Source organism: Asparagus officinalis, chromosome 1 (assembly GCF_001876935.1).
Source record: "Asparagus officinalis chromosome 1, Aspof.V1, whole genome shotgun sequence".
Lineage (NCBI taxonomy): Eukaryota > Viridiplantae > Streptophyta > Magnoliopsida > Asparagales > Asparagaceae > Asparagus > Asparagus officinalis.
The window spans coordinates 76,984,323-76,997,640 of record NC_033794.1 but is presented as its reverse complement, the minus strand read 5'-3'; the positions used below and the strand labels follow the sequence as shown (position 1 = coordinate 76,997,640).

The following is a 13,318-nucleotide window of genomic DNA, read 5'->3' as shown; positions in this document are numbered from 1 at the left end:
GTCTCTCCTTGGAGGGGTAGGAAGAGATCCTTCTAGTGTAAATAGTCTTCTATCTGCATCCTCTAATACCTAAATTTTTTGCCGCCGAACTTCTCAATCTGAAGCCTGTTGTCTTCAATTGTATATCCCATGGCGAAAGATTCCGTCTTTCTCGAACTGTATGCTCTGATACCACTTGTTTGGGTACACGCCATCAAGAACGCCTCAAACGGAGACTCGAAACACACCCAAACAATCTTGAAATCACAGAATAAAATCATCTTACACGAATTCAATCACAGTACTCACAGATATAACGTGGTTCACTCTTATGGAGCTACTACACGGTGCAACGACAATGCCCAATTTTTTTATATTTCTTTCGAGGTTACAAAGGAAAAAGATAAAAGAAAACGCCCTCTCTTGATCAAGATACTCTCCAAGAATTCTCACAAACTCTCTCTTAAGATCTCTCAATGATATTACTTATATCTGTAGCTTTTTCTTTCTCTCTCTGCTACTAAGATACCTTACAAATCAAACTTAGGGGGTATTTATAAGTTTTCTCATGAGGGTAGGTGAATACTATTTGGGATAGGTGAGCATTGTAGCACGAGGGTATGTGAACACTATAGCACAAGGGTAGATGAACACGGCTGACTCTTTGATGAAAAGGCTATCCACTCTCTCAACAAAAATGCCCCCACAAATTCTATGGTTGAGAGAAACTAGAGTTGACTGTTTTTGGTTGCGCCATGATACATGGTTTGGTTGACCTTGGTCAATTGTATCTGCAGACTCACGTCTCAGAGAGTGGCTGAGCATTTTGAAACAGTTGCTCTCAAGTATGTGAAAGACAAATACAAAGCGAGCAGAAAACCAACACTCAAAAGCATAGAGATCTCCAGAGGTCAAACGCGATAATTATAGCATCGAACTTCTTTTGTGCCAGAACAAATGAAACATGTACTGACAAACTGCAGATGATACTTGTTGACTTCTATAGTCGTTCTTATAACTAACTAAATTTATGGTGTTCTATTTTTTTTAGAAACTAGTCCATTAATTATTGCATCTAATTAACCTTTTATTATCATTCTTCTTGATCTTTCAGCCATGTTTACGTAAAGAATTGAAATTTTTCTTGATCACTGGTTTTTCTAGCTTCCTAGTCCACTAGCTTTGAAAGAGGGGGGAAAAGAAAGAAATGGCAAGGAAAATCTACCACTAAGAAAGGCAACGGTACAATGTTATTGGGCATGGAAAGACGACCAACCATATTTTTATCAAATTAATATAACTTAACACATTCTTTCCCTTACTATCATCATATTGATTATTGAGGTGTCGAGAATAAATTTTAATCATATGTATCAGAAATGAATTTGAATTATTTTTTGCTTCATGATATTGGCAATAGAGAGAATCACTTTAAATCTTAACTTTCACTTATATTACGGAGCAATTATGATTCATCAAATTATAGATGCGTTTATCCACAATATATTAGAAGTTCATAAATGACAAAATTATGATGATGATTATTATATTGTATCAAAAGATATTAACTACAAGTATTTTTCATAAATGCTTAGTAGCCTAGTGGAAAGTTTATGTTTTGGTATTTCAAAATGTCCCTTGTTCGAGGCTTGCCAACGATAAGCCGAGAAGTGTTTTATTTGAATTAATCTCTCATAAGTTCTAGTGGGTCGTGGGCCGTGGGCCAATAGGCCGGGGATCGGGGCTAATCGGGCTGAGGCGCTAAGTGGCGCTTTGTTAGGCGCACTTTGCTCGATCGACAAGGTTCGTCTGTCATACGAGGTTCGCTTGTTTGACGAGGTTCGTCTGTCATACGAGGTTCGCCTGTTTGACGAGTTTCGCTCGATCGACAAGGTTCGTCTGTCATACGAGGTTTACCTGTTTGACGAGGTTCGTCTGTCATACGAGGTTCGCTTGTTTGACGAGGTTCGTCTGTCATACGAGGTTCGCCTGTTTGACGAGGTTCGCTCGATCGATGAGGTTCGTCTGTCATACAAGATTCGCCTGTTTGACGATGTTCACTCGTTCGACGAGGTTCGTCTGTCATACGAGGTTCGCCTGTTTAACGACGTTCGTTTGTCAAACGAGGTTCGTCTGATCTGCTGTGTCGTGACCCTCGCGTTTCATAGCAACGCGTCCATTGATTGCCTCGTATTCTAGAGTTAATGCATGCAGCAGTTACAACAGCAATTAGAGCAATTTAATGCATTGATGTTACAATCTTAATTGCCATTGAGAATTGTAACAGTCACATTAATTGCTAATGACTCTTTAGCTGGCCTTAGAGGCCTATAAATAGCGCCCCTGAGCAGCTCTTGGTTGCTGCTGAAAACTCTCTCGCGAGCGTGGAATACGAACGTCAGTATAGAATACGAACGTCGGTATACACACGCGAGCTTGGAAAACGAACGTCGGATCGACGTTGTTGTTGCTGTTGTTGTGCTGCTGCTGCAGAAACTGTGCCCGCAGGAACCCTGAAACCGAAAGGTTTTTGAACCAAAAGGTTTTGAGATCGAGGAGATATTTTGCCTTGACCGAAAGGTCTTATAGATCGAGGAGATCTTGACAGTACTGGGTTGGTGCACACCAGAGTAATGTACTGCTGTTCCTGGAAGTAGTTTGGCCTTGGGATCCTTACACCGGAGTAGGCCAAATATTGCTTTAACCACAGCGTTTCACAAACACCAAGCAGTTAATTGAAAAAGTTTAAAATAACAGCACATCATCCTTCACTGTTTAATTCGAGATTTAACCATAATTTCCATATATATATATATATGAGGTACTGTGGGATCCAAAAATATATGGTGCGTATTATTTGCGTCTATGTTTCCCTTTGGTCTTGTTCAAGACAAAGATTGCATATAACTAGCATTCCTCTTCCTACCAAAGACAAATCCTTGAAGAACCCTACTAAAAAGCTGAGCTTAAACGATCCAAATTCACAAATCAAGGGACACAAAAGCTAATGTGCCATGTATGTGTACTTAAACCTACCTTTAAGCAAAGTTTCTATCGGTAATGATGAGGTAAGTAGTTGCAAAGGGATATTCTGTTGGATATCCAGAATAAATGGAGTGCACTTTTTCGCCGTTGCCCTCTTCTGTGACTACATCAATGAACTCAGAGACTTGTCTTTTGATGGCATCCTCTCCTTTAGAAATGAGACAGGCAAGTCAAAGGTTTTATTGATGATGATGATCAATTGTACATGAAGCTTCATTGGCAAAAGGGTTGATGTTTCTTACTCTCCTTCTCGAAAGTCTAATCCTATATAATCTATGGGTTATTAATATTAGCACATGCTCCCTTTGTCAAGGCTCAAGAGTGGGTTAACCACTTACCTAAAGTGCTTTACATACTAAATTGGCTGATAAAGATTGTGTGTGGGTATATTTGATTAGGCACTAAAAAAAAAAACTATCCCCAACTTTTGATTTGATTTCTAGGGTTGCGTAGATATCATGATTTTCATTTTCAAGAATACTAGGAGTATATAGAAGTTTAGGCTTTATTTACTTCGCAATTTGATTTGTAAAAAGATCTATATTCGGAATATGATTAGGTTCCAAGCTAATGGTATGAGTATAGCTCATGTAAACTTAAATGGACCGAGAGACCTATTCAATAGTTTTTATTTCTTGATTTTGCTTTGAGGTACGTGCTGATAAGTGATTCGTGTCAAGACCGTCTTTGAGATGTTTGCCTTAATGTTTATCTCACGTCTACAAGCAACTCAAAACAAATTCAATGAATAAAAATATCGGAGGGTAAAACCCTCAGTGATCTACTTCAGTTATAGTAGCATTTCACTTGTTCTGTTCTACCCCTTGCTAATTTTCCTTAATTTTCAATTTCAATTACGTTTTTATCTATGTACACCTGGTATGCGCATGAATTCTTCGTACACAAAAAGCATTCTTGGAAAGTATTTTTACATAAGAGAGTAATCTAGTTAAATTTCCATATTTCGTGGTTTGTGGGGCCAAGTTCAGAGATATCCAATATGAAAAAAAGTTGTGGATCGTATGGACCCTCGAGAGCTATGTTTCTCTTTTTGTGATAAAATCTCAAGATCCGGAATCTTATGATGGATACTGCTGGACTGCATATTGCAAGGTCACTGGCGATTCTGTATTGCCAATAACCTAACGCCAATAACCTAACGCCTAAACTAATTGGTTCGATAGAAAAATTTTCAAACCAAACTAATCGCTCTCGCTGGTTTCTCCTCCATTCTTTTCTATTTTCCGTTTATCCATAAATTTATTTCTCTGGTTTCCTCAATTTCTTATTATTATTGCAATTCATTTACATTGTTATTTCATCGATATCTTAATTTATATCTTTCTTAATTTCATTGATTCTCTGATCTGCGTCTTTTGGACTAGAGTGATTTATTTCTTACTAATGCTTTGTTTGGGAGTTCACTAATGGCCTGTTTGGATGGAGGGTAGAGAGGGGGAAAGGAAGAGAAATCTAATTTTAATCTTGTTTGAGTGTTTCATTTAGGAGGGTAGAGGAGAGGAATAGGGTAGGAGGGGGGGATTCGAACCAAAATCTTACATCCCAAATTGGGGTGTAATGAAGAAGAATGGAAGGAAGGGGAACCTTCCTTCTCTTCCCTAAGTCATCTCCCAAACACATTGTAAGGAAAGTGACGTAAAGACAAATAATGGAAAGGAAAGGTAGGGAATGGAAGTGAAAAGATAAAATATTGTTTGGGAGTTTAGTAAGGAGAACAGAAGTAAATTTGTCTTACCTTGTTCAGTTGTTTGTGAGTTTTAATAAAGAGGAGGAAAATAAAGTGAAGATATATAAAGTTACATAAATACCCTTACATATTGGATGTGAGTATATCTTAGCCATTGATTTTAATGTTAAAAGGGTATAATTATCTTATCACATTGTAAAATTTTACATTGGTTTCCCCAAATTGGAGGGGAGAAAAATGGAAGGAAATTTAACATTCCATTTCATCCTCTAACCCATCAAAAAAACTCCCAACCAAGGTGAAATTGAAATTTCACTTTAATTTCCATCCATTACCCTCCATGCAAACAAGTTGTAAGTGGATCCAAACTCAAACTAAATAACGTTACCCGCACTAATTTGGTTCATCTTAGAAGCTAGAATAGTTTGGTTTGGTTTGACAAAGAATTTATCAAAATTGATGGAAACAACAATTTGCTCATACCTTATGCTTGAGCAAATAACTCCTGAAGTTGGGGTTCAGCAAGTGTTATTGCCAAACCTTATGCCTGGATCTAAGTTTGTACATGTCATGCACACACAGGAGACTTCACCTGGAAGTGACCATATACAGGTTGAGCAGTTACGGAAAGCTATATCTGGGAGAGCAAACAAAGGGAAAAAAACCAACACAAACTGGAAATTCAGGGGCTCTTGTGCAAAGGTACAACCTGAATCCTTTCTCAAGCATTTCTCCATATGGACTAGGAGCAGATCCCTCTAATGTTGATAGGGGGGGGGGCAAAACAAATGAATCTATGCTTCTGGAATGTCAGAGGATTAAATAGATCTTCTAAGCAACACATGGTAAAAAATCATATAGTACAGTATCACTTATCCTACATTGCTCTTCTAGAAACTAAAGTCAAGGAAAATAACATTCAAAATATAACAAGGAAGGTTGCTGCTAATTGGAAATATATATCAAATGTAAGGATTCCTGGAAAGGCTAGAATCATAATTTTGTGGGATCCTAACTTTCTAGACATACATTTGATTTCTAGCTCAGATCAACAGATCACATATTCTGTAAAATCTCTCGATGGGAGAGTTGATTGCTTCATCTCTTCAATTTATGGCTTCAATAATCTTCTGGGTAGGAAAAGTCGTTGGTCTGACCTTGGCCAGCTATATCATTCTTTTGGCAATTCACCTTGGTTACTTTGTGGGGATTTCAACACAATGATTAGCAATGAAGAGAAAATTGGGGGAGTTAATCTTTCAGAAACTGACACTAAGGATTTCTGTGATTTCATTGAGAATTGTCAACTTGTTCATCTTAAAAACTCTGGGTGTTTTTTCACTTGGAACAATAAGGAAGAAGCAAACACAAGGGTGTGGAGTAGATTGGATAGAGCTTTGGTAAATGATTCTTGGATCAACAATTTCAATGCTAGTCATGTGTAATTCTTATTGCCAAGTTTCTCAGACCATTCTCCAGCACTGGTTTCAATTCATGAGGATTTCCTACAAAGGAAAAAACCCTTCAAGTTCTTCAACATGTGGACTAAACATGCAAGTTATCTATCAGCTGTGTCTGAAACCTGGCAAGTACAGATTGAGGGTTACAAGATGTATTCAGTCTTCACAAAACTAAAGAATCTGAAAAATGCTCTGAAGGACATCAATAAAAGACATTATCTTAACATAAGTGAGCAAGTGATGAGGGCAAAGAAAAATCTGGATTCAGTTCAGGAAAATTTGCAGAAAGACTATCTCAATGCTGTTCTCATTAACCAAGAAAAGGAATGCTTAGCCTCCTATAATAAATTGCTGGATTGTGAGATGTCCTTTTACCAACAGAAGGCAAGAATTGAGTGGGGAATTAAGGGAGACAGATGTTCTAATTTTTTCCATTCTATTATAAAATCCAAGAGACACCATAACAGAGTGACAGTGATCTATAATAGTTCTGGAGAAAAAATTACAGATGGGGAGGGGATAAAAAGTGAACTAATCTCTTTTTACAAAGGTCTCCTGGGGACTAAAGCAAAGACAAAACCCCCAGATATCAATGTTATCAGGAATGGACCTTGTTTAAATGATACACATATCAGATACTTATCTACAAATATTTCAAAAGATGAGATTAAATCAGCAATATTCTCTATGCCTGATGGGAAAGCTCCAGGGCCTGATGGGTATAATGCAGTTTTCTACAAAACAGCTTGGGGAATCATTGGTGAAGAGGTAACACAGGCCATTCAGGAATTCTTCAGAACTGGAAAGATGTTGGGCATGGTAAATTCTACCTCAATTACTTTGATCCCTAAAATTCAATGCCCCAAAACTCCATCTGATTATAGACCAATATCTTGCTGTAACTGTTTGTACAAAATCATCTCAAAAATCTTGGCAAACAGGGTTAAAACTGTTATGGGTCATTTGGTTAATGAAGCTCAGAGTGCCTTTGTAAAAGGTAGGCAAATATCCAGCAACATTCTACTTGCGCTTGAGTTGATTAAAAACTATGGGAGGAAGCATATTTCACCTAGAGTAATGCTCAACATTGATATAAGGAAAGCGTTTGACACATTCAGCTGGGAAGAAGCATATTTCACCTAGAGTAATGCTCAACATTGATATAAGGAAAGCGTTTGACACATTCAGCTGGGAATTTCTGGAGGATATGCTGCAGGGTCTGCAACATTGATATAAGGAAAGCGTTTGACACATTCAGCTGGGAATTTCTGGAGGATATGCTGCAGGGTCTAGCCTTTCCTAGTAAGATGACAAAATGGATAATGGCTTGTATCTCCACTCCAAAGTTTTCAATTTCTTTAAATGGATCCCTCCATGGCTATTTCAAAGGGGAGAGGGGACTGAGGCAAGGTGACCTTTTATCACCTTACTTTTTCATCTTTGGGATGGAATACTTATCTAGGAGATTGGATAAGTTAAAGAATGAAAAGAATTTCAAGTATCATCCTAGATGTGGGAAATTAAAAATCACCCATCTTGTCTTTGCGGATGATCTACTTTTATTTGCAAAAGGAGATATTCTCTCGGTGCAACATTTGAATCAATGCTTGAATGATTTCAGTACTACCACAGGACTTGTAGCCAATCCTGAGAAGAGTTCAATATTCTATGGAGGTGTATCTGATACTGTCAAAACATCAATTGGAGACTGTCTGGGTTTTAAAGAAGGGGTATGGCCAATCAAATATCTTGGAGTTCCTTTGTTATACAAAAGACTTTCCTATGTAGACTGCCTCCCTCTCCTCAATAAGATTTCTGGTCAATTTCAGAACTGGATGAAGTGCAAAACTTTATCATATGCTGGAAGAATTCAGGTGATAAAAAGTGTGATACTTGGAGTTCAAATCTATTGGACTTCAAGTTATATTTTACCTATGAAAGTGCTCCATAAAATTGATGAACTCTGCAGAAATTACTTGTGGGGGAAAAAGGATCAGTCACTCAAAACTGCACTTGTCTCATGGGATAAAATCTGCTTATCAAAGGATCAAGGAGGCCTGGGTATTTTCTCTGCAGTAATATGGAATAGAGCCTCAGCTTTGAGGAATTTATGATATATACATGTCAATAAAGAGCTGTTGTGGATTAGATGGATTCATGAAAACTATTTAAAAGACAAAAGCATTTGGCAAGTGTAGGCAAAAAATGGGGATTCATGGACATGGAAACAAATGTTGAAGACTAGAGACAGTTCATTGATTCACTGTGGGGGGGAAGCTAACCTAAGTCACCTTATTGCTTCATGCTATAAAAACACCAAGGTTCAACTCTCTTCCCTGTACAAGATTCTTTCCCCCAATGTCAGCAAGGTGAAATGGCGGAATACTGTTTGGGGGGATATGAACTATCCAAAGCGTTCTCTAATTTGCTGGCTTGCTATCCAAGATAGGTTGCTAACAAAGGATAGGCTGTTGCGGAGGAGAATTGTGATAGAAAACATTTGCTGTTTGTGTTCAAACTCAGGTTTGGAGAGCAGGGACCACTTATTCTTTAGTTGTCCTTTTTCTCGTGAAGTTTGGAATCAGGTGATGAATTGGTTGCAGTTTAAATGGAAGGCTTGCAGCTGGAGTTGCCTCCTTGACTGGTTTTGTACCAAGCTTAGAGGTAAAGGGAACAAAATGAAAGTAAAGAGGCTGGCTTTTACTTCCACACTGTATAAAATCTGGTGTGAACGTAACAGCAGGATCTACAAACAACAATGCAAAAACAAGGATCATTTGGTGAAGGAAATCAAAATGGATATATTAATCATTATCCTCAACAGCTCCCTGCCGGAAGATTTCAAAGAATGGATTAGTTCCCTGTAAATAGCTAGATGAATGAACTTCTCTGATATTTTTTAAATTTGATATCTCACATAGGAGGACCTTGTTGTACTTAAACTCATTACTTTTGGTGAATGAATAAAAAATTTTCATTGACAAAAAAAAACAATTTGCTCATACCTAATCATTGGACCCAAGATCCTACTCTATTATGAGTGAATGCGGGTCCAGCTCAAGTCGAGTATCCATTAATGGATAGGATGTTTTATACTTTAGACAAGCTATCTTATCCGTTGCCTATGGGTTTGGAACTTTGGATAGGTACGTAGTGGGTCTTGAGGGATACTGAACACTCCTACAACAAATTAAAAGTGAGTTTATCAACAAAACAAATTAAACATCATTAGCCCATACAACAAATGTTCTACCTAAAAAAATTCACTTAATCAAAAGTTTAAAGAGTTAATAAAGCTTTGAGCGACATGCATGCTACGTAACCAATGGCTTCGTGAAGAAAATCATCCCTCGATGTCAGTATATTGTATATGCTATGTGCTAATAATATATACGACCTTAATTATAATCAAGTAAAATGTGAACAAGGTTCCCTCTCATATACAGATGTACTTATGCTAACAGAACATATATCCATGAAACTTTTTTATGCATATGATAAAATCCTCATTGCTTCAGAAATCGCCATCTCTTCAAGAATCGAAATCTTTTCTCACAAACAAAAACATCACAAAATGCGCACCAAAAACTTTTTAACCAACTCTTCTTGAGATCCATGTAGTTTGCATCTCGCTTTTTGCTACAAAAAACTTTCGGTGCCTAGTACGAATTGATCGATATAGCTATAAAAAAAAGGACATATTATATGCTAGGAGAAAATAAAAATATGATGCTACAAGTTCTCCAAGTGTTGCGTTTAGATTTGGTTTAGGTTCGGTTGGAATCAGAATAAAAATGGACCACTTTAAGATGTGATGAGATTGCGGGATCACCATCCAAGGAATTTGAATTTGTGTTGACCTCCACAAGAGGACAAATAAAAGTGGAATACGGACTTCATATCGGTATTGATGGCGTTGTTGTCCATTATTTTGATTGTGTAGCATGTCTATCCATTAACACTGTAAGGGGTTCCATGGGAAAATTTTGAAAGTTAAGGCGGATTCGATGAGATACCGTGAGGTTCTGAGGGATTTAGCGGGATAAAATGAAAGTTCAAAAGAATTTTGTGGGACAACCGAATTAGTTTTAGGTAGTTAGTTGATTATGTGATATTTACCCTAATCCTTTGCAAATATTGTTGAAAAAGTACTGTAGTTATTGTGTGACAAACTAATAATTGTCACTATTTTTCTAAAAGGAATTTTGATTGTAATTGAAATTGGAATTTTCTACGAACAACCAAACTACACTTTAAGTGAAATCGTTGAGGATTAAGCATTAATTATTTGGATTATTGTCACACTTTGAGTCTTTAGTGTTTATCTTCTCTTTTCCACTAGGATATATCATATATAGCACCTAGTCTCTAGAGCTTTGATAAGACTAAGAAATAACGACAATTTATCTCCACTTTTGCACAACTTCAATGGCTTTGGCAAATTAAGCTTGATGATTGTACTAACCTTCACTAACTGTCTGATACTGACCATTAAAGTTTAATAAAAATTGAAATGAAAAGACCATGACTGGAGATTGAAGAGATTAATTAAAAATATGTGACCCTCGAAAATCACAGAGGTGGGCTTGCGATGATGCTCACCACTTCCATGTACTCTGAACACCTTACGTGTCAACACTAAAAAAAAACATGTTAGACGTTCTTTCTCTTGTATCAAAAAATCCTAAAATTTTAGGCTAAATAGCACCTATATACCCTATTATAGGCGAAAACATTGGAGAAGATCAGGAAAAATGGAGCTGACAAGCATTTGGGTGCTTTCCGGTAGACCGCGAGCTTTAGCACGGTCGACCGGCAACGTGCACGACTTGGTACAGATTTTGGATTTTTGGCCGGTCAACCGCGACGATTTTGACGGTCAACCGCCAAACCCTGTAATCGGTTTTGGGTTTTGTTGTTTGTCGCGGTCGATCGCGACGGTTTTGACGGTCGACCGCCAGTCCGATTTGGGCCTGATCGTGGTTTCTTGTTCTGATTGGGATTGCTGTTTGATATAAATAGCAACCACGTTTTAGGGTTTCTGGGAGAGCAGTTTTGGGGATATTTGGAGCACAGAAAAGGGTCTTTTCTGGAGCTATTTGGTTAGGGTTTTATTTGAGAGATTGAGAGCTTTGTTGGTGAAATTAATTAGTGAGTTTTTATGTGATTTTGTAATCTCAGTTTGTACTCATCTCCTTCTCTATTAGTGAAAACTCATCCCCCCTTACCCCGTAGACGTAGTCAACTTTCTGAGCCACGTAAAATTTGTTTGTTTGTGTTTGTGCCTTTATTTTGGATTGTTTGCCCTTCTCTCTCTGCATTTGGTTTGGTTCCTCGAAGCACAATAATTGGTATCAGAGTTTTGGCTACGCTTAGGCTAGGTGGATGAGTGGATGGCTTTGCAAGCTCATCTAGGGCTTCAGTTGGTGATAAAAGTGAGATTTTTATTATTGTGGATCTCGTTTTCGTCATGTGGGGTTAAGATCTTTCGGAGACTCTTATTAGGATTTTACTTGGAGGTATAAAAATCTCTCTTTTTCAATTTTGATCTATTTTTCGTTTGTTCCGTATTGGTTTGGTGGTGCTATGAGAAAAATGGTCGAGAAAGAAGGAGTTGTGGAGGGTATTTATGGTATGAAGATCATCCAAAGTTTAAATATTTACTCTATGAAGATAGATGTGGAGAAATTTAACGGCACTAATAATTTTGGTCTTTGGAGATGTGAAGTCTTGGATGCGCTCAACGCACAAAATTTGGAGGACACTTTGGAGTTAGATGGGAAATCGGACAACGTTGAGGGGAAGGTTTAGAAAAAGATGAATCGAACGGCATGTGGTGTGATTACGTCTTGTTTAACATAAGATTTCAAATACGATGTGATCAATGCGACTTTGGTTAAGAAGATTTGAGAGATCCTAGAGAGAAAGTATTTGACGAAGAGTGTGAAAAATCACTTGCATTTGAAGAGGAGGCTATATCGCTTCCAATTGAATAAGGAACCTCCATTGGTGATCACATGAACAACTACATGAAGCTTCTTACGAATTTGACGAATGTAGATGTTATGATTGAAGATGAGAATAAGGCGTTGCTATTGTTGAGTTCCTTGCCTGACGAGGAATATAAGACCTACGTTCTTACTCTTATTAATGGGAATGCATCTCTTTCGTATAGTGAGGTCACCGCTGCACTTGTGAATTATCAGTTTCGAAAGAAGGATAAAGAGATTTCGATTGATACAGTAGCGGGGGCATTGGTCGTAAGAGGGAAGATTCCAAATCGTAATAGGAGATCATAGTCTAGAGAAGCACACCATGAAGTTGGTAAGAATCAGTGTGCCTTTTGTAAAAAAGATGGATATTGAAAAGATGAATGTCCAAAGTTAACAGATCGAGCCAGGAAGAATAAGGGGAAAGCTACTTAAACTTCAGAGGTGAATGTTGAAAAGGCTAGTTGTGACAATTCAGATTAGGATTCTTCGGGCTACTCATTAGCACTACCGTTACTTTGTTATGCTGACTCTACAGAGTGGATGTTGGATTCAGGTGCTTCTTACCATATTTGTCCTAGAAGGGATTGGTTCTCTAACTTTGAGGAGTTAAAAAGAGGGGATATCGTGTTTATGGGTGATGATCATAAATTTCCTATTAGTGGTATCAATATTGTTCGTATTAGGACATGTGACAGGGTGATTCGGGAGTTGGATGAAGTGAGGTTTGTTCCGCAGTTGAAAAAGAACATCATTTTACTTGGAGTTTTGGAGGCAGCAGGCTATCGAGTGATCTTAGAGGATGCATCTTTGAAGGTCATATTTAGGTCCATGATTATGATAAAGGGCGTTAGAAAGAATAATTTGTACTATTTGATTAGGAGCACGGTGATTGATGGAGAGCTGAAGAGTTCTTTGGATTTGGCTAGACTGTGGCGTTTGTTGATACTGGGATATTTGATTGTTGATGCCATGCATGGATTGTTGAGGAGTGCTTTGACCTGCAGATTAAAGTCATGTGAGCACATTAGTATGAGCAAGAAGATCGAGGTAGAGTTTGACACTTCTATTGATAATCACATTTTTATTATAATTTTATACACTCATTATCTATTTTATATGAATAAATATACCAC

General features: G+C 37.7%; 1 protein-coding gene across 1 annotated transcript; it reads left to right on the top strand.

The window, feature by feature from the left end:
- Positions 7,500 to 8,306, top strand: LOC109836061. The gene has a single exon (XM_020403984.1). It carries the CDS (start codon positions 7,500 to 7,502, stop codon positions 8,304 to 8,306), a length of 807 nt encoding a protein of 268 aa, XP_020259573.1.